The sequence below is a fragment of the Protomyctophum bolini genome (genome assembly GCF_963924005.1).
Source record: "Protomyctophum bolini genome assembly, chromosome: 8".
Classification (NCBI taxonomy): domain Eukaryota; kingdom Metazoa; phylum Chordata; class Actinopteri; order Myctophiformes; family Myctophidae; genus Protomyctophum; species Protomyctophum bolini.
Window position 1 is genome coordinate 8,034,707 of NC_137869.1, and position 23,508 is coordinate 8,058,214.

At 41.4% G+C, this 23,508-nt stretch overlaps 1 protein-coding gene across 4 annotated transcripts in view; it reads right to left on the bottom strand.

Annotated features, from left to right (window-relative positions):
* The window catches only part of LOC308320428 (arf-GAP with coiled-coil, ANK repeat and PH domain-containing protein 2-like), a 91,509-nt gene that overhangs the window by 61,816 nt on the left and 6,185 nt on the right, over nucleotides 1–23,508 (bottom strand). For all 4 annotated transcript variants that reach the window (XM_080770822.1, XM_080770823.1, XM_080770821.1 and 1 more), the window contains exons 2-4: nucleotides 8,538–8,595; nucleotides 1,945–2,064; nucleotides 1,130–1,183 (exon numbers count right to left, since the gene is read on the bottom strand). In XM_080770822.1, coding sequence (XP_080626948.1) covers nucleotides 1,130–1,183; nucleotides 1,945–2,064; nucleotides 8,538–8,595 — 232 coding nt within the window. The remainder of the gene's footprint in view (nucleotides 1–1,129; nucleotides 1,184–1,944; nucleotides 2,065–8,537; nucleotides 8,596–23,508) is intronic.

Genomic DNA, 23,508 nt, shown 5'->3' on the forward strand with positions numbered 1-23,508 from the left:
CTCATGGGCCATGGGCTTTTATCATTTGATCCAGTCATTCAGGCGCTTGCTTTGCAGGACATACAAGAGGTAAGCAATTGATCGGTTCTTGTGTCACTGCGACTGCTATAGGCATTTTAAATTACCTAAAATGATTTCAAGTCATCATTAGTTACATTATAAACAGACAGAATACATGATATTGTAAACAATATCACATCCTAATTGCAATTAATTTGCGGTAATCCCGTTACTGTAGCTGTCTGGTGTAGCTTTGCATGAAACTCTGAATGAGTCCAGTTGCAGACGTTGATGAATTGTAGAATTGGGCCACCCATAAACCACTCAGTACTTTGCAGGAAGGCACTCCTTAAGTCTGGAATTCTGCAAATTCGGGAAAGTCCGCATATTTAGACTGAGCCTATAGCTTTTGGGTCAAAAGGTCAAGATTGGGATCAAAGTGAAGGTCAAAATTACATAAATAATCTCAGGAACAGAGATATGTAGAACAAGAGCTATTGGTATGGGCAGGGTTTGCACCCCAGTGGTTAATTATTGCCTTCCTATCTGGGACGATCACCTGAGCGTTATGGAGACTAATAATAAGGCTTTACATTCAGTGACACAGTAAGTAAAACAAAAACTTGCAAAGCTGTTACACAGCAGCAGTACCACGTGTCCTCTGAATTCACATCTGTCCGTGACACTTATCAAGTCGTAAACTGTTCTTACAACTATAATGTTTTGTTTAGTTGTGTTTGGATAAAGGCTGAGCTGAGGTTGAAGGCCCCATAACACTGGGGCTGTCTTTTACAAGGACAGGAAACTTGTAACAGTAACTTTATAGACCACAGGAAACCGGATGGACTACTTAATTTTACAATTCTGTTTAGGGGTCTTTCAAATGACAAGTAAAACCTCAGCGCAATGCGGAGAGCACACACCCCACACTGACACATTGGTTATAAAACAAACGCATCATGCATGCAACCAAGAGTCAGCAGCAACTAAGCGGTCTTTCATTCTGAACTCCATCCCTCGACAGTGAAGAATGTCTTCCTGTGGTTCTGTGGGCTCATCTCTGCTTTTTGTTATCCTCTGTTAACTGTTGACAGGAAGCTATAGCAGGACATCCGTTCTGACGTCTTACCGTGTGGTAGTTGATCATCTCCTGCAGGCTCTCTGCAAACTTTGACAGGCTGGACTGTGGACAGAGAAATATGTTCATTAACCAATTGAGACGAGTTATACTTCAGTGTGCTCACGTGTGTGTGTGCTTGTAGATCTGTTATTTTCACACAAGAATTGGCAATATTTCAAAATAATTTAAATTATTTGAGGCAAATGCCTCATGACACCTTTTTAGAAGTCATGACAATTCTCCAGGTATAAATATGCCCAAAGTACAGTAGGGATGCCAGGGTGAAAGTGGTTAAAACACTGGTCTGTGTATTAAATCAAATTTATATTAGCTTCTAATATTTTAAACATTTCACTATAATACTATTGCAATAATATAATTATAATCATCAGCACAATATGCACGGTCAATGAGACAAGACAACTTTGCATTATTCCTGCATAAACGGCCTCCTGCAGCGACACATTACACCGGCACAGAGCAAACGTACGACTCAAAGCAGCACCTGACGAGATGCACACAGTAAACTGTGAGTTAAGTTAACGTAGGACTCAAAGCAGCACCTGACGAGATGCACACAGTAAACTGTGAGACCGGAAGTGCAAGCCTCTCCATGCAAAAATGTGTGGGAGAAAGACAACACAACACGCCGTGTGGCCTTAAAGGGCTGTCTCTATTTTATTTGGACTCCATTTTATACATAACTTAATGTAAAATAAACAAAACAAAAGTGAAAAGAAACCCTGTAGACAACAATACTGTTATTTAGTGTTATATACTGTATATAGATATATATAGGTGAAGACTGTACTATAGTTGTTTACCTCGATGACCTCATCTTTGGTGGACGACTGGGCCAGCTCCCGGATGCCGCAGACAAACTGTTTGTTTGCTGTGTTGTAGGCTTTGCCTGCATCGATCATCCCAATGCACAACTTCACCAGCTAGAGAGAGAGAGAGAGAGAGGGGAAAGACAGAGAAAAATGGAGGGAATGAGGAAGAGAGGAGGGGACAATGGAGGAGAGTGAGTTAATAGTGAAACGGCTCTTGTTAAAGCTTATTACGGGCAGTGTTTCATATTTAACCCATTCTGACCTGAGATCAGATTTAAAAAATGTCAGTCGTTCTTCGATTTTTCAAAAATATCAGACCTACAAGCTCGTACGTAGCGCGCCACTCGGTGGCGCGCTATGAGCTTGTAGATATGTTATTTTTCAATAGCTGAAGCATAGCATGATGCTTAACACCAAAATGGGTTCCCGTTCAGAATGGGTTAAAGCTTATTACGGGCAGTGTTTCATATTTTAAACACTGGATAAATGTGCTGCTGACAATTTATCTATTCCTTTGTTTCTCCTGCCCCGGAAGAACGTTGTCCGAGTTATGTATAGGTTATTTTTCAGCTGTTCATGAGCATTACTTTCAAACACAAACGGCAGCTGTGTGCCCGTAGAAAAACAGCAGCTTTCTCTCTCTTGGACTGCAGCAAAATGGGGTTAAGTAATGTGTGCTTACGGATATACTAACTAAGGAGTTGTGGCAGACAGTACAGAGGGCATTTCTCATTCTCAAGAGATGATTTATTTGAACACAGAAGCAGGACAGAAAAAGATCAGAGAGACGGCGGCCATGCCTTCTTTCAGAATACATTTTATTCTGAAGAAGATATGGACCCTGAAGGAAATACATTTCAAGAGGCAGCCTCTTTTGTTTTTTCCATTCAGCTTTCCCAGGAACCCAAGTCATAAAATCAGGCCTATACCATCACCACAACAGACTTAGATATCTAATATGTCCAACACAGACAGACCTCCTGGGTGCTTCATGTAAAGTATATCTCTGCTAAAACCTTTTATATCACATATATTCTTGGCAATTAACAAGGAGACTCTCTCCCCTCTGACTCATCAGCGGTGAGGATAATACCAGGTTACGTAAACGCACTAACAAACCTTGGCATATCTCCCAATTTCCTCTCACACTGGAGGCAGTGCAGCAGAGGCTCAACACTCAACACGCTGTGGCCTAAATAATGACGCTCATCTGCTGCCTAAAATACTACAGAACTCGTTGTGCATGTGTGGGCTGCATGGTTACAGCTACAATGATAACACGGAATATTTAACCGCACACTGTATATATAAGTCATGGGAACACCATTTGTGACCAAATTGGACTGCCATTGGATTTTTCGTTTTTTTCATGTCATATGAAAGCAGGGAATCATAGCTTCAAATTGACATATTGGTTGTTCAGTTTGATAAAACAGGCTTGATAAAGGTTCACTTCTGTGGTCTCTAACATTACCCTAGCTACATGTTTAAGCATTTATTTAATATTTCAGCTCTGATACTTATTTCAGACAGTATGTGAAGAGTCTGCCTGTGCTATTAACTCATTTTGAAAAAATAGAACAAAAAAAAAGGTTTTCTCCTCTGGTGAAAAGCTGGAATTTGCGCGATGGCAGGCTCTCAGTCAAATCTGGTCACATTTCATTGCAGGTTTTGCATTTCATATCAAAAAGTGGTTGTTGAAGATTGTTTTTTTAATCACAGTATAAACTAGGTATTGTCTTTTTAATCCCAACACCATTATCTACGTCGACACGTTATGGAACGCAAACAGAATTGTGTACTTCACTTCCTCCACCTTCCTCCTTCCAGAATATTCCCTCATCTTCACTTGAATCCTTATAAGCCAAGCTAAGAGAAACTAAGGCCCATATGGTGCACGTTCCATCGCCTTGCTGTGTGTCCATCCACTGGTTCATTCATCCTCATGGGTTTAGCCATTTAGGATTAGGGTACAGACAGTAGGACAATATAATGCTATAATGCTGCCAGTAAAGGCTACTCTCCTGCTTGTTAGTTCATACAGTGTGCTAGACTAGAGTACTAAAGGTAGTAGTGTGGAGAGCTACAGTACATAAGGGTCGGTAGGTTAATACAAACATACTGACATACTGACATACAGACATACATACTGTCAGGTAGGGAACTATCTATCTAAACTAATAATTTTAGACTGAAAAGTGAAGACAGCAAAGATAATTTGACTTACCGGTAATTTATTTGGAATATCATTTCACTGAGTGAGAGATGCTAAATGTTTTTCAAAAGGTGGTGCTGATCTGCTGAGGTTGAGAAAATAACACCCATCTATTTGTATTTGGAAGATTCTTTCGATTCTTTATGGTAAAAAGGCAGGGAATCAGTATTTGACTGACTCCCTGCCTTGCCAGCGCCATGGTGACAATTATTGTGAAATTGTTATTTGAGCCTTACTGTACTGTACTGTATGACTAAGTGGTGGGTCATACAGTACATTACCTACAGTAGAGAGGGCTCGCTCAGTGAGAACTCAGTCAGCCCTGGAGACTGACACCTACAGTAACTTCTCTAGTCTATGGAATGACTACAGACACCGGAGGGACCCAGGGTGCATACAAGGAAGCAGGGTGCCGCGCTTAAGCAAGAACAACAACAACACCTACTAACTCTACCAAACAATCTTATATCAGAGGATCCACATTAATGAACTATATACAGATGCCTTTCATGTTTTGTTTTTCCAAGAACAATAATAACAACACTGTACAGTAAGTATGCTGAGGGTTTGGGACATCGATAGGCTGGGAAAGGACAGAGACCACCGGGATATGGAGAAGACAATTTATGGTTTGTAAATTAACAGCAAATGTTGCAAAAGCTATGTATATGTATATGGTGACACACATGCCATGTACAGTAATACACCTATCGCAGTCTTAAATAACTGCGACCAAGTCCTTTGGGTTTCACTGAGGTTATATATTTGCAACAAGACATTTTGACAGTTTTGCGACCCTGGCTATCCTACAAGATTCTAATTATGCAAATTTAAAGTATAAGATGAGACTATTAACATAACAGATACTGAAAGCTGTACCCACAGATGCACCAAAAATACCAGATGGGTGAGCACATTAGCATTAGCGCTGCCACTAACAGAAATTATGTAATATACACTACAGGATCAAAAACTATCTACACTACAGGATCTGTTCTATGGCAATATTAAGACTGGGTACAAGAAACAACCAATCATGACGCTGTGTTTTTACTACCAACTTATAGATACAAAATTTTAAAACTGAAAAAACTCCAGTCAAGATCAGTGTGGGATGAGCACAGTGTAACGGTTTAATCTAAAGGGTTGATGAGAGGTGTTTTAATGCCCAGATAAAGAATTGGTCACATCCTAAATGAACAAATCAAACACTAAACCCTGGTTACAGTTACCGGCGATATAAAATAGCTTCTAAATGGAAAGGAATTGGGCATTTCAAATGAATGACACACATTCAGAGAGAAATACACCAACAAAAGCTAAAGTGACGCAGGTACTCAAGGATGACGACGCAGGGGAGGGTGTGGCGTAGAATAAAGACAATGCTGTTGACCTGAACCAGTGTTTGCGAGGGAAATAAGCAACCTTACCTACGAAAACAAGCCCAAAAGAAGCAACTAACACATGAGCACTGTAAACCTATATACTGTACATCTACATACTGATACTGTACATCGAAAATAGCCAATCTACTGACACTTTGCACACATGTGACGTGGTTTTTTTGGGGCATTTTAAGAGACTCACAGAAGATCCTATTTCAAGCCCAACAGGTACTGGAGAGAGGGTGATACGAGAAACTAAAGTGCTTAACATTGGAGGAGTCGTGGTGTACCCTCTCCCAGATAAATACTAGGAAATCCATCGGTCGTGATGGAATGAAATGTTATGTTCAGCAAGGTACTGCACACCACTGACACAGTAAAACCACACCACTGACACAGTAAAACCACACCACTGACACAGTGAAACCAAACCACTGTTTTTACTGGAATATGCTGCAGAAGCGCTGTTAGTAGTTAAGCTCTTTCAAGCATGACTGGACTCCCTGATAATTCTGAGGTTACCAATACCTAAAAAGACAAATCCATGACAGAATGTCATGAGTATGTGGGTAGATGTGAGGGGGTGTAAGTATGTACAGTACTTTGTTGTCATAACAGAGGAACTATCCAGTCATCACCCATCAGACTTTGAACCCGACGACCTTTGCTGCGTGTCTTCCCGCCATCTCGCTCCCTCTTTCCTGTCTAACTACTGTAAATCTATCAATAAAGGCAAAAATCCCCCAAAAAAATACATATACATGTATGAATTTGGCCGCCAGCGCAGATCCCATCTCTAAATACTTTTGTTTCAGGGACCCCCCTGCAGAAGCAAAGATTTAAGTTAAAAAGGTTAGCTTTAAAATATATATATTCTACAAACTCACAGCACGGCACGAAGTACAGCATATTCTAGCTATGAGCTTATAAATCTGATATTTTTGAATAGCGGGGTCGCGTGACATGGCCAAAGCATTTGAGGACCCCTGATTAGTGATTTACGTAACTGAAGGAATGCGCCGCACTGCAGGGCATAGTACTGTAGCTGGATAAAAGCAGGCAAAGTCAAGGAGCCCTGCCAGGAAGGGGAGGAGGGGAGCAGGGTGGCACACTGATTAAGAAACAGTCGGTCGGACGAATGAAAGTTTGACCCCTGAGTCAGCTGAAGCGTGTCCTACAACACTTTGTTCTTGTTAACCCGTGAAGACCCGAGGCCGATTCTACAAATCAGTAGTTCTCAAACCTTTTCATGCCCAAATGTATAGATATATTTGGCCGGGGCACCGCCATCTGAAAATGTTTTGTGCGAGGAGGGACCCCCGGAAGAGAAAATTATTAAAATACTTTTTTTGCAAAAATGTTTAAATAGAGTACATGAACAAGCTCGCAGTGTGGCACAAAGTGCTGCACTTGCGAGTTTGTAAATCTGCTATTTTTGAATAGCCAACACTAAAAATCTAAAAATGACAAATACTTTCCCCGTTTTAATAGGTTACGGTTCATCTGAATCTCGTTAAGTTTCCCTATACCTGGTTGAATGAATATCAATTATACAGAAATAATAAGACACACACATACACAGCATGATAAATGATAAATGATAAAATTGCAATTTAAAAAGTGGTCATTTAGAACCATGATAGATCCCCAGATGGCATAGCGCTTATTTTATATATTTTATATATTTATATACTGCTGTCTTTTTATATTATGTGATGTCTTCTTTTATATGGAGTCCCACGGGTCTGAAATAAACATAAAAAATACATATATAACCTAATTTATATTCAGTATGCATATACCCCATTCACCATTATGTTCAACCGTAATCAACTGTGATTGGACCAGAGCAGCCTGCTCTGGTCAAATTCGGTCAGACCAGTTCGGTCTCTGTAAATCCATGATGGTTTAATATTGTCTCAGTCTGTAACATCTCTGAGAAACATATCCCTTGGAAAAGAAGATTTAATATTGGCTTAATTAAGGGTGTGTTGTGGCTCAGAGCAAATATGCATGTATGTGTGTGTGCACATGCTGGTTTCTAAGAACTCTACCCTTTGTCACCCATTTCCTGTCCTTTTTTCTCACGCACGCACGCACGTAGATTCTTCCTCTTCATGCAGGGAGAGGAAGTGACATGGAGGGCTGAGTCACATGCGCTATGAGGAGAAGGGTGGAACTCTGCTAGTCCAACAACAATGAACGTTGACCTCCAGGAACCGCTAGTGATGTGACCTGCCTGCTGCCTGCCGGCTGATCTCAGGTCTGTTGGGGACCGTTAACTTACAAGGACGGAGGGCGGGGTTTGGTATGCGACCATGTGTGAACATTGACTGTATATGCATTGTGTGTGTGATCGAGTCGAGTGAGTGAACCTCTGCATGAAATCCTATCCTAATCTAGGATCTAGGATTTGTAGCCATACAGAATTTGCAGATTGCAGGCTGTGACCATTGCTTTTACGAAATATCCGAGATCATTGGGGTAATCTGAAAGATTGGACATGTGTTCCATCGCTAGTTTGACCAGTTGAACTTCAAATACTCTTTCATCTTAAAATTAACGAATAAGTCAAAAATAGGCTATGCACAAGCTTAGAACGCGTCGCAGTCTCGCAGACAGTGTAAGCTTCCATCCAAATGAATGAGATCAGTCATGGCAACTGAGAACTTTAATTGATGCCTCAAATGCTTTTGTTTGAGTACATTTTGCTCTCAGTTGGTCCGGCTGGCCGGGGACTGAACCGGGGACTTCGCTGACAGGCAATAGAGCCAAAGTGGTTATTATGAGAAGGATTCCAAAATGCTGACTGAAAGCTACAGGTCCAGCTGCACTGCGCTTTTAATCACTTGAATCCTAGAATCCTCCACATTGAGCAATAACACAGTGAAGTTTCAGTTTCAGTTCAGTTGAGCAATAACACAGTGAAGCAACACGTATTGGGTCAGTACCGTGGTGTGCGTTACGACGAGGTCAGTACTCACTTTGTCAAGTTTGCACTCCAGCTCACCCACATCCCCCTCCACTTCCTCTATGGTGGCCCTGTGAGAGAGAAAGAGAGAGAGTGAGTTAACGGATACCATTTCCCCCCAATGAATCTGATAAAAAGGAAAGGTTTGTAAAAGATAACATTTTCAATCATTTTTTTATTACCGATTACCTTTACCCTATCTGGAATATTAAAGTCAATACCATACTGGGAACAAATCCTCAAAAGCTGCTGTAAGCCTGCACTGTACGGGGAAATGATAACCAAATCGTCCGCGTACATAAGATGGTTCACAACAGTATTACCGATAACACAGCCAGTTTTACTAGATAGATCATCCATGTACAGATTAAATAAAAAAGGAGATAAAATCCCCCCCCTGTCTGAGCCTATTCCCAACATGAAATGGTTCTGATGCAGTATTGCCCCACTTCACCTGCATCAGCTGATGTGCATACCAAAAGGCTAAAATCCTGATAATGTACTTGGGTACCCCTCTTTGGCACATTCTGTGGTAAACGTGTAAGTTGTACACTGTATAGGCCAGGGACACCAAGACACAACGCCTGTCTCGTTACAGTTCTGTACTACTCTATGTGCACCATTGTTCTGGGTTCAAATCTGTTCAACATGTAAGACATTCATTCTCTCTGTGCTATATTTTGAGTAGCAGCTGGATTGATGGTTGCATCAATACTTCCATTACAGTACCCATGTTGTCGTTTGTTATTATGCAATTTTAGATGTCTAGTAGTACATTCTACATTGTAAATAAAAGCTTTATCCATTTGGCAAATATGTCATCTACATGTATTTGTATTTTTGACAATAAACTAATTTGAGTCAATTTGCTGAAATGAATGTCATGCATTACTAAAGAGGGTTGATTTTACAAACATTACTGTGCATTATATCTGTACTTTCTTTTTCTGTCCTTCTAAGATTTTATACCACTTCTCTAGGTCAGAGCATGGTTCAATAATTCTATTTTAGGTATTGGACTGGACTGTCTGCCGTCTTCATCCATTCTGTATGCACAACAACCTCCTGACCTCAACTGATTGACAAAGTCCTGCCTCCTGACTGACTGACTGTCACATCTAAAAAGGACCATTTTATTGAGTATTTACAATTATTATGAAGCAAGTACTTTTAGACACATTATTAGTACACAGCACTGAGGTCACTGTAACATTAAGTATATTATAGTAGTATAGAATGTTTAACCATCAAAGTGGAAATCATGATGAATCATGAAGAGAAAGGACAAGCCAAGATCGTCAGATAACATCATGAAAGAAAAGGCCAAGCTGTTATCTGTGTTTTCAGGAGGACTTTACATTGTAAAGGGGTTATATTGCATGGATACAACCTCCAGTCAAATAACACAAACATGTTTATTGAGTATTTTGTCAAGTACATCAACAGCAGTAAAAATGCCCTCAAGGTGCAAGGTGCAATTCAAAGTGCAATTAATCTATTGAGAATCAATGTAACCCATTAATTAAGACCTGAGGCCGATACGACAAATGACTTGTAAATCAGTAATTCTCACCTCTCAGTTCTCACAACTTTCAATATGAAATAAATAGCCAACAGCTAAAATCTAAAAAGGACAGATGTTTTTTTGCGGTTTTAAAGAGACCTACAGAATTTTAACCTAAAGCCTTTTCTTGTTCTGCTTTCTGTTGTGAGGTGTTGGACATAAAACCTCCCACTGTGTTCTATCTCTAGAACTCGCTCTCAACCGGTCTCTACAAAACGACAGAACACTAGGATGAAAAAAAGAATAGTTCTAAAACTATAAGAACAAACAACAGAACACCCTGTATGAGCAAGAGCAGTACTATAGACACAAAGAGCACATTTTAGTTTTTTTGCTTTATTATTTGTTAAATTCAAATACAATTCACCAAGGTGCACATACGGTAGTGCAAGAGATGTATCATCAGGATAGCAAAACGTCAGAACTGTAAGACTTAATTCCATTGCGGTCCCAGAATTAATAATATCAGCGTGAGCAGAGGTGATGTATCTAACTGATAACATAGTGACAGAAAGAAGCCAGAGTTTATCACACATTAAGTCGTTCCTCATCTGTGGTAGGAATCAAGGCGGGTTTGAAGCCTGTGGATGTCAAAGGCTACTTTACTCTTCTGATGGAGCGATTAGATATAATCTGGAAATAGAAGGGAAGGAGTGTGTGAGAGTGAGAGAGAATGAATCTGTACTTGATTATATTATGTGTAACTAAAGTATATGAGGGTGTGTGTGTGTGTGTGTGTGTGTGTGTGTGTGTGTGTGTGTGTGTGTGTGTGTGTGTGTGTGTATTTTCTGTATAGTGCCTTTATTCAAAGCATTTTTAAATGATTGTGCATTTACAGTACATTCACCCACTCACAGATTTCACACACTCATACACTGAAGGCGTAGGAACCAACCTGCTGGGTTGCAATTAGGTAGAGAATATGCTACGATCAATCAGTGATCGGCCGATATTCACTCCATCGCCAATTTACCCTATCTGGAGAAACCGTCTTATACCATTTAAGTGCTATAAAAGTCAAATCAGATATGTAGTATAATATCATACTGTATAATAGTAGCCAGCCCATAAAGCCCCATTGTGAACCCGGACATAGAGTACACCAACGTTTTATGTTATAAATGTTTAGTATGGGTCCCCAGCATGTAGAAACTGCCGGATGCTAACTTGCATATGTTGAGCAATTTCCATAATCTGTGACCATCCATACCATTAACAACCTATAGAAGGCAAAATATTCGAAACACTCATTGGGCTAAAAACGGCCATGCACACTTGCACACCCAATTGTGCTCAGCTGACATCATCACATTTGTGATGACGGCAATGGCCGTTTTTAGCCCAATGAGTGATTTTTTTTGCTAAACTAATGCTTGGAATGGATTCAGCATCATGAAAACCCCCTAGTTTGACATGCTACATATTAAGCATGATGAAATTTACCATCGTTAATGGTATGGTCACAGATTATGCCAATTACGAAAATTGCTCAACATATGCAAGTTAGCATCCAGCAGTTTCCTACATGCTGGGGACCCATACTAAACATTTATAACGTAAAACGTTGGTGTTCTCAACATGTCCACGTGCGTGCGAGAGCGAGTAGTATCTTGAACACGAGCCATGGGGATTAAGAGAGACCCCAGCCAGTGTAACAGCAGGTGGGCACTAGTCTCAGTCTGAGCCTCCTCCAGCTGTTTCTCTCACTTGTCTCGTCTCACATGGACAGACTGCAACATCTGCTCACTGCCGAGCGGGGGAAAACAACACCCAGACACCCCGCTAGCACTAGCATGTCTGAAGTAAAATCAGACACAAGTAGCATGTGCTTAAATTCACATACTGTATAGAACTTTTTTTCAGATGTCAAAAATGTCTGAGATGATAGAATGGTGATGGATGATGATGGTCATGGAAGCGGAACCTTCTGAAATGGGCAAAGATAATCAACTTCAAAATAAATAAAAAAACGTTCAAAATGACCTCTCAGACATGCTAGTGCTAGGGTGGATGTTCTGCTCACTACAATGTGAGCATACTGCATGGTGCCTATGCTACAATATAACTGAAAAACTCAGTATAGACGTACTGTATGTAACACATCTGATCTAACATTACGTTTCGGTATGAAATGGAGCAGAAAATGCATTCATTGAGTGCATTGGCTTTCACTTAAAACATACAGAGTTCTTCCGATACCAATAGCAGTTGGCAGTATCGGAAAATCTGCCAATACTGCCTAAAATGCTGGTATCGGCGAATATGGCAGACTATGCCATTGCGATACTACGTCATTCATCACATGATGAGATTGCATTTAACAGTAATACAGTATTTTGAATTGATGTTGCACTACCAATTTATATTCTCACTGTACAATTTACATTGGGGAGCAGCACTAGATCTTTGGTTCTCAAACTTTTGTATTTCAAGGATCCCCATAACTCTGAGAATGTACAAATGGAATGGAACCAAATGGTCCGGAAACCCTGGCGGTCCCTGGACGACTGGTATCAGAATTCAGAACATCTCTATAAACAGCTTACAACTTCATAAAGTATGATCTCTCTGAACACATACAGTACAGCTACAAGGCTACAGCTGACCCGTCTTCTGCAGTGGCCTCAAAGCTCTGGGCATTTAATCCTCTCTATGCGTTTGGCTCACTGACGGCATCCTGTGTCCAGCAGTGTGAGCCTCTAGAAATGTCAGGAGCTGTCATGCCAAGAGGCTCACAGTATACACAGCCTGTGAGACAGTCCACAGTACACAAAGCCTGTGAGACAGTCCAAGAGGCTCACAGTATACACAGCCTGTGAGACAGTCCACAGTACACAAAGCCTGTGAGACAGTCCAAGAGGCTCACAGTACACACAGCCTGTGAGACAGTCCAAGAGGCTCACAGTACACACAGCCTGTGAGACAGTCCAAGAGGCTCACAGTTCACACAGCCTGTGAGACAGTCCAAGAGGCTCACAGTTCACACAGCCTGTGAGACAGTCCAAGAGGCTCACAGTTCACACAGCCTGTGAGACAGTCCAAGAGGCTCACAGTACACACAGCCTGTGAGACAGTCCAAGAGGCTCACAGTACACACAGCCTGTGAGACAGTCCAAGAGGCTCACAGTTCACACAGCCTGTGAGACGGTCAACATGACGGAAAGGCTCACAGTACACACAGCCTGTGAGACAGTCCACAGAAATCTGGCTCACAGGGGTTGTCTTACACAGTATAAATTAGGTTCAGATTAACAAGCCTTTTTGCCACATCAAATCTGTAAGATTGCTGGATGAATATAGCTGGCATAGGCAGTGGATACTATACTAGGCATTCATACATTTCCCTCCTTAATGGACCTGTATTCCGTTCCATACTGTGTAGTCATTGCTTCTCAAACATTTCACGTCAAGGAACCCCAAATTGATATGGCCATGACTTGAAAAGATTGACACACTCCATAAGAGAAGTTTTGTCAACATAAAAAAATAAATACAAATATCAGATCTATAAGCTTGTTCACAGCACAAAGAAATACAGTAAGTGTTTAAACTGTTCCTCATTTTTCTGGGGGACCCTCCCCTGAAAGGGTCGTCCCCAGACGACCCTTTGAGAACTAGTGCCTGTACATGACTGTTCCCACATTGAGATGAATTTAAGGTAGTACAGTATGTAATGCTCGTGTGAGTGTAAGTGTATAAAGTAAACTAAAGCATGTGACACTAGAATAGGCATTTGGGGATGAGCAGTATTTGGGACAAACATCTGTATTTGCTAGGCTTGCAGACCAGCTAATTTAATAACTCTCTCCCTCTCTCTGCACAGCACAGCGCACACAGGCTTGAGGCTTCATTTTAACATTTTGTTAATTCATGCGTGGACTTCATGGATTTCATGCATGGGCTTACATACAGGCCAGGACTCCGTCATGCAACATTACATTACAGTAACATAATTCAGTTAAAATAAGGTTAATGAGGTACCAGAAGCAGGGACATGTGTTTAAGTAAATGAGACAGAAGCAGGGACATGTGTTTAAGTAAATGAGACAATGAGTAAATGAGACAATCCAGCTGAGGGATAAATATTAAGGAAATGAACCATGGTAAAGTTGGGATGTTTACGGAGCACAGAAAGCCAGCATTCGAGACCAGCACCTATTCACACAGGACACAAACACTAAATGACCTGGTGTACGTGGCTTACATCATGCCAGTGAGCTTAGGACAGACCGACCGACCGACCGACCGACAGACAGATGTCTGACATACTCTAGCTCTCCAGCATGCCTCACTGGAGTAGTGACTGGAAGTGGTGAGTGTTTGTTTTCCTCTGGAAGAGGGAAGGGCTGCTCAATTGTCTTGTCTCACTGTGTGGGCTGCCTTGCAGAGCAGCACTGAGAATAATATTACAATTACAAATATATTACACAATTTAAGCGACCCTCAGAGAGAGACCCTCAACACAGGTATCATTTATTTATAGTCATAATTTGTGTTTCAAAGTCAAAGTAATAATTATGTTCGCAAATGTCATTAAGTCAGAATCTTGTTACAGACGCTGGTCTTGCACAATTAAAGTGAGAGAGTGAGGCATAATCCCTCTCCCTCCAAGGCACAGTGGTTACTGCTTAGCTTTTGTGCCTCATCAGCAAAGCAACAATGCTGACTTGGCAAGCAAGTTGAAGCAACTGAAGATTTCAATCTCATTCCTTGGAAAACAATGTAAGCTTAGCTCGCCGGGGATGGGCACTATGGAACAAATTCAAATATCATGATATTTTTAGACCCTATACCTCGATAATGACATTGTGAATATGTGCTTTCACAAAAATATTAACACAATGAGATTTATTTTTAAATAAATAATTATCAGTAATGCCTAAGTCAAATAAATAATAGAACCGCTAGAATAGTCGGGTCACTCGGTTCAGTGATTCAGTTTCATCACTCACTGTACTGTACTGTACTGTACTGTACTGTACTGTACTGTACTGTACTGTACTGTACTGTACTGTACTGTACTGTACTGTACTGTACTGTAATGCAGCAGCAGCAGCAGCAGCATACCTCCATTTTCAAAAGTATGTGCACGGCCCTAAATGTATGGATCTGTTCTACACCAGCTGCCAGAGATGAGTACCGAGCTCTGTGTTTCTCCTCCCTCGCCTGTCAGCTCTGCTGCTGGCCGGCCAACGGCTGCTTGCTTTGAGTCACCTGGAGCTCACACTGCTGGCCCCAGCCTCACACTGCTGGCCCCAGCCTCACACTGCTGGCCCCAGCCTCTGTACGAGCAGCTTGTAGGTCTGCTATTTTTGAAAAATCTAAGAACGACTGACATAGAAACATAGCTTTTTCAGAAAACTGTCAGGATGTAGAAGACATTTTTAGAATCTGATCTCAGGTCAAAATGGGTTAACTAAACATGGTGAACAACATAGCAAATGCAATGTAATATACTGTTTTGTGGCCCTAAACTGGTATTCCAACTTGACAGCGTGCTGCGGGATATCTATATATATATTTTTTTCTTCTTCATATATATATATATATATATATATATATTCATATTCATCATTCAAAACAGCACCCTCTTTTTATTGACAGAGTCAACAGTCTGGAGAGACTACTGTCTGGGTGCCTGGCTGTGTGGCAACAGCACAGTACCTCCCTCCATGAAAGAGACCAAAGTTGGACAAGCAGCTCTTCAGTTGTCGTGATCGGACAGCTTATAAAAAGCGGTCAAACTCATTTCTTACTTTGGACTTCTCAAAGTGCTCCGTTTTGGTCACAAAAGCCACTTTGATCAATGCTAGAAGAAGCAGTGCCTGTATTTTTGTTATGTTTGTGCTACTTTCTGTCAAGAGATTCCTTGCGGGTGATTATTTTGACAAATGTTGGGAGTTTGGAAGTGGTCGGAAATGCAGGAGGCAGCAGGACGTTGCTTTACTGAAAACGAGTACTTCCAAACTTTCTTGACAGAAAGTACAAAGTAGCTTATAATAACATACAGTCTACAATGGATTTTTAGGAAACAAACATTTTAGAAAGATGATAATTCAAGCTTTTCGTACAGCTACAATGTTGGTTGACGTTGTTTAATACAATCATTCAGATAGGACTTGAACTGTTTGGATGTATGGGCATTGGGCTGTCGGTGTCAATTGCAAATAGTGGCTAGTTGCCACCCTGCAATTAACTTAATGACAAGATGGCTGCCATGTGCATATGGTCTATATAAGACTTCACACCTCTCACACCCACTCACATTATGTCTCAGTCAGAAAAGAAAGTGGAGTGCTGTGGGCCGTGGCTCAGCGGTCCAGGCACTCTGGCTGGTAATCCAGTCTGTCTGGCAGTGTGCCGCAGGTTCGACTCCCGATACCGACGGCCTTTACTGCATGTCACCCCCATCTCTCTCCCCCCATTTCATGTTAGTCTGTCCCCCCATAAAAAAAATATAAAATAAAAAGGCGAAAGCCACAAAAGAAACATTAGAAAATTAAGTGGAAAAGCGTGGAAAACAAATTGACCTAGCCTAACCTTTGTGCTGAAGAATGAGAGCAGGACAGGAAGCAACTGTGGTTTGGCAAGAGAAATAATGAATCGGAATGAGTCTGACGTGCCTGATGATATCTCAAAAATATTGATATATATATATTGCACAGGCCATGTAACACTACCAATAACCATTGAGAAGAAGGAGAAGCTACTGTGATTGGGGGTCTTTGTAAACAAATTAGCAGTCTGTCCAAAAAATTGTCACTGCAAAAACAGTGCTATTCTTGGACGCAGCTTAGGGTGCTTCAGCTGCTTCTCAAGTGACAATGACCTGAATGGCTTGGCCTTTGAAAGGACAAGGATAGCTAGGGGTGTTCAAGAGCACATGCTAAACTAAACCAGTGTTCCTCGCCAGTCTAAAGCCTTAGGAACCAGTAGCACTGTCTGTTGGTCCTAAACAGGAACTGGTTTGGTTAACTGAACACTACCTGGTTGAGTGCAATTAGTCAAACAAACTCCATTCACTACCCGGCGGAATAGAAAGCAAGCAATAGACTGTGTGACCGGAGCTGGGAACCACGGGTGCAGTACGTTAGTTAGACTAGTCATTGGTCTGACAAACGACAACCCACCTCAAACCCTAACCTACCCATAACCGCAAGCACGGGAGCTGTCGGACTAATGCTCCGTCGGATTTACATGCGGTCCCCGGGAACCAAGGACTAACAATAACAAATAGTCCAGGTACAGAGAATCCCCACAGTTGACAGCAGGATTAGTAGTAGATGAACACAGAGAGAATGACACAAAGTGACAGACTCTGACAGGCAGCCTAGCAGGAGAACATGAGGAACAGAACAGTACAGCCAGACATCACTTCCTTTTTTTTCAGTTAGAAAAGGGAGCTGCTGCTGGGGAATCCAAATAACAAAAAGGAAATGCAGGTATTATTAAACGTACAACTGGCCTCTGTGAAAAGACAAAAGTCTAGTTTCTTCTCCATGGCTGATGGCCGTCAGTGAGATAGACGCACGAGCCCATCAGGGGATGGCTGAGCTCAGAGGAGCGCAGATGGAGCAGTCAGCAAACACGTCACGTTTACTAAACAGAACAGAACACTGACAACCCCATCCATCACTCTAGGGTGCCTTGCAAACGTTAATCAAACTATTCGGTTTAATAGATTAAAAAAAATCATCAGTAATCAACAATTTCATTATAATTTTTTTATTATAATTGCATCCTAATTTAGGCAAGTCAGGCAAACATTTTCAAATTCAAAGCTGATCTAGAAGCTCACAACGCCCTGTGAGCTTTAGATAGGGCATAAGTGGTTAATCAATTTGTTGAGAGTGAAATAAAATAAAACACTGGTAGACAGAACGAGTAAAAAACTAGACCAATGGTTCCCTTCCCTGATCTCTTTTGGACTGAGCTGCACAGAGTGCACTGCACAAAAAGTAAATTTAATGTTATGAATCACCCAGATGGACAGGATGCACGATAATCTACAAATTGTCTGGAGAGGACTTACATAATTAAATTTCATATTTCTATATTATTAGATGTCACCTTTGATTCAGGGTCAGTTATATCAATGAGATGACAATCTAAGTTCAAAAGTAGTATCAAGCTTCAATTGCTGGATCACAAATATTGCAAGTAAACCAACAGTAAGCAAGCCAAGCAATGTCAAAGGCTTAATAACAGGCCAGTCTGTTAGAGCCGCGGTAGGTCTTGGATCAGCCTTTCCTGAACAGACGTAGTAGGCCAAAGCTAACAGACGCACACATAGAGATGCAAGGAGGATTATAATGGAGACAGCAAGAGCTAAGTACACAAACAAACAAGGCAAGCTGGTCAACAATTAAACTACAGCTATTAAAATAAATAATCAAGCTTCCTTCAAAAAATAAATCATCCACTTTGGGGGTGGAATTCATTGATTTTAATCAGTAAAGCTAATAGAACTAGATGTTTTGATTTGTATCGATTTGATTTTAAAATACATGAAAAGTCATGGCTACTGGCTTTCCCGGTTTTAATGGGTTAAACCCATTTTGGGGAGGGAACCCATTTTGGTGTTAGCATTATGTTATGCTTTAGCTATTGAAAAATAGCAGATCTACAAGCTCATCGCGTGCCACCGAGTGGCGCGCTACGAGCTTGTAGGTCTACTATTTTTGAAAAATCGAAGAACGACTGACATAGAAACATAGCTTTTTCAGAAAACTGTCAGGAATGTAGAAGATATCTTTAGAATCAGTCAAAATGGGTTAATGGGTTAAATTAAGGGTGCCACACAAGTATGAAACACACCGTCAAGTGACATCACTGACGTACTGTGACATTTGTATCTTTATTTTAGCCTTTTGCCAAACAGCCTGGAGGAGCTATTATTGATGTTGTACTACCTGTCCGCTAGGCTGCCTGCATGAGTCAATATTTAAGTTCATAAGTTCATTCAAGTTTATATTACATTGATTCAAGTAGAACTATCAGAATTTGTAACCGAGGTGAAATAATGGGTCCACTCCGTTCTTGACAATCAGTGGCAAGTGCCCTGCTTTTGTGGATAGAATGGTACTGACCAGTTCTCACATTCTGTGTGCCAATTTCTATGCAAAATATTATAACGATGTATGAAAAACTTTGTATGAAAGTCAGTCAAATGTAATTTCTGAGGTCAGTCTGTTGACAGAGCCCTAAATATAAGATTATATTGAAAACTGACTGTAACTGAATAGGTATGTTCTACACATCCACTGTGGGAACTATAGGATTCACCGCTATAGGTTAACTAAAGGCAACATCCACATAGCAATTAGCCCATGCCAGCTTAACACTTAACCCAATTCTCAAAGGATGATCAGTCCATTACTCCATTCTGTGGTCTTTCTGTCCATCTAGCCATGAGAACAGGACTGGTCTTAGCTAATCTAACTGAGGCCTGCAATGCTGCTGGGTTTTTTTTTTTGGACTTGTGAAAGTGCTGACAAGACGATAAGAGAAGAAGTTAGAAGAGCGAGAGGGATGTGGTAGTGTGGAAATCTGGGCCGTTTGCCGCGTAGAGAGATGACCTTGGAGTGTGTCCAGTGAGTCTGAATAATGAGCAGGAAGAGGGAGAGAGGCTGTACTGTACATAATGAAAGAGAGAGAGAAGTGGGAAAAAAGTGATGTTTACACTTTACAGTTCCCATCTGAAAACACCACAACATCCCTATAATAAATCATGACAAGATAGCAAGTTTGCGCGCACACACAGACACACACACACACACACACACACACACACACACACACACACACACACACACACACACACACACACACACACACACACACACACACACACACACACACACACACACACACACACACACACACACACACACACACACACACACACACAGTTAAAGTATCAAACTAATGAGCAAAAGAGCTTAAGTTCAGGGAACCAGTGGCAGTCCTCATCCAAGGAACTCTCTGATACTACTCTGGTTACCCTTTAAAGCTCTCCGACTAGTTTTACTGGAGAAACAGGAAGCCAACTGCCTTGCTCAATGGCAGTTTCCCCTAAAAAATAACTTACTTTCTATCAATTACAAACCCCATGAATTCACGGAGATGTTTATTTTTGTGTCATATTCCTGAGCCAATAAGTTGATGACGGGTCATCATTATCATAGGAGACTTAGTTGGAGACTCTTTGAGTAAATAGGTTACTCTGAGTCGACTCCGCTGGTCATAATTGATAGAAAATAAGTCATGTTTTGGGTGAACTATGAAGTTTCCCAATCCATATTATATGTATATTATGCAATCTGCCTCGTAAGGATCTGAGTGTCAGTTTGGTATTCACTTGTAGCTACCCTCAATCAGTCCCACTAGTGAAAAACCAGGGCCACACAATCCGTTGGAACTACTCCAGAACTCTGCCAGGGCTGGGAGGTACACTTCTGGCGCATGGAGGGACTATAGTAGGCTCTGTGGGTTGTCTCCTAATCACCTAAAAGTCAGGCAAAGGCTGCCTTCATTCAAGCACTGGAGTTATCCTCACACCTCGGTATGTAACCAACTCATGCAGTATGAAAGCTGATATTCAAGGCAGCTTCGTTTCATCTTTGGTTCTCTCTGTATGTTGAGACCCAAACATAAGATACGGCAGTGGTTTCCACAAAGTCAGCTGCACAATTAGAGAGGCATGCCATGGAGGAAGTGTGCTTTCATCTTTCTGTGTTACTATTCAATATTACAAATATTCAAAGCATAGCTCACTTTTTGTCTGACCTGGATCTAGGGGCAACGGTTTGGAGATTGCTGTGGAAGCTGTTGGATAAGATAGAGGGGGGGGGGGGGACCTTTTGGAAAGGGAAGAGAGGGAGAAAGCCGCACTGAACGACAGTGCTGCAAACTGCAAATCATTTCATGCTCCTTTGCCAGTCAGTACAGCTTTTCCTAAATACCTCTCAGGACTTTCTTTTAAGTTTTGAGAGGCCAGAAAAATTCGTTTCGGCTATGCAGCCTTCATCATAGCTCTAATGAAGGCTGCATAGCCGAAACGCATAAGCGTTCCTTTTTGGTGTGTGCCAATAAATAAATGGAAATGTGAGTACTCTGTCCAGTGTGTCCACCGCTTTTGGATGTGCTACCTTTTTGGAATTTTTTAAATTCCTATTTTTTTATATATATTATTTAACACTTAACAAAAAGATAACTTAAACCACCTTTAATGTCTTCCTGGCAGACTCCCAAACACTTCTCACCACTGTGATGCAGTTACAGTGTTATCTACCACGTTTCATTGCAGAGTCATAGACGATTGAGCCCATATGTTGTGATAAACGTGGTGATGTCTGATAAGTATAGGTGCCTGCCTGGGGGCGAGGGCGAGGAGAGATGCAGGTTAGGTATTCTGTTGTCTCCATGAAGGGATCCTGAACAAACACCCTATCTTATACTCCTCATCTAAAAAGAAGGAGCGCTTGTCGCCAGAGGGCCAGACGGGCCAGGGGGAGGTATGTGGAGAGGAGGCCATCATCCGCTGAGCTCCAGCCGTCACACAACTCATTCCAACAGGCAGCAGGAAGATACAGTCATGATAATACCATGCTGGTATGATAGTGTCAAACACACAGCAAATAGAACACTGTAACCAAACTATACCAAAGCACTGTTAGTGCCATGCTCTCTCTCTCTCTTGGTCGTCCTTAGACAAGACTAGTGCTGCCAAATTCCATATTCGAATGAACATTCGAATGTAAAAAATAAAATAATAAAATATTTTAAATTAAGATTTGAATTAAAAAAATAACAATAGAATTGCTGTGTGAGTTCTGGCGAGACTGTGCCACGTAAACTAAAACATTATACAGAAATTAGGCTATTAATAATTATTAATCATTCATTTGATCTCGCAAGACTCAAGAGAGTGCATTTCTCAGCACCAACCGCGGCCCATACAGGACCGGACCATATAGATAAAGAAAGAGAACGTTTTACAGCATATTATTCTGCAATATTCATATTAAAATCATATACATTAGACATTCGAAATCATTCGAAAATTGTTCGAATACATGTTTGTGTTACGTGTTATAAAAGGAATATTCAAATATATTTTTTGGCCAACTCTGAATCCTGATCATCCAGGCAGCACCTGAGTCCTGACTAGATTGCTGTAGAAGTACTTTTCACCCCTTCATCTTTCTATACTACATTCACCTCCTTTTGCTCCCTGGCTGGGAGCTCCTGATGTCCCGGTGGCGTATCTTCTAATTCAGACTTGTTTAAGGTGCTCTGAACAGGATCTTTGGGTCGATATACCAATCTTTCCAAACCGGCTACACGTGACAGGGAAAGCCCATAATAACCATAACCGTGGCAAGTGTTAGTGCTATGCTCTACTGCTATGCCTTACCGATAACCTGCAGTGGTAATAGAAGCTATAACCCAAGCAGTGTCAGTAAATGGTAAATGGTGCATTTATATAGCGCCTTTATCCAAGGCACTTTACATAGATTGTGCTTTACATGCATTACATTCACCCATTCACACACACACATTCATACACCGATTGCAGCGGAAGCCATGCAAGGTAACAACCAGCACATCGGGAGCAATTTGGGGTTCAGTGTCTTGCCCAAGGACACTTCGACATGTTGACAGGAGGAGCCGGGATTCGAACCGCCGACCCATGGATCAATGGACGACCTGCTCTACCTCTTGAGCCACAGTCGCCCCTGAGCTACTCCCTGAGCTGAACCGGACCTACACACCGACCTCCCCATTACAGGCCAGCCAAGGTCTTGCTGCTGTAATCTATGCATCAAAGCTTTCCTTCTAGAAACAAAGCCTGTGTAGGAGGAGGGCTGAGGAGAAAAGCAGAGAGGAAACGGCTCAGCGAGATTACTAGCTTTGAAAATGTTTTTTTCTTCTTTTTCTTTTTTAACGCAAATTGAGGAGCCCAAACATCCCGGGTTCAGATCCGTTTTGGGTGTGAGTGAGAGCGAATGTAGGGGCTATATAAAGATGCATGTGTGGTATGGAATGGAGACTAGAATTGCCCATGGAGAAGAGAAAAAAACACTCAGCGAAGGGCTGGTGAACCACATCAGTGGGAGCGAGAGGCCAAGTCAGCAGCACCAAGGGAATGTTTGGGTCCTCGTTCTCTTTCCGTTGACCAGGATCACGCACAGGCTCAGGCTCATTCTAAAGGTTAATGTGCATTTTGTTGCACGGCCCTTTCAAAGTGCAACACATTTCAACTGAAATGAATAGACCGTTGCTTGTGAATAAACTGTTTTTCCAGTGCTGCACTATTGAAATGAGACTACACTACTCAAATTACTAATCATACGATAAAATGCTATAAAGATAAGGGCAATAGAGGGTATGCGCATGCATAAAGTGAATGGAAAAT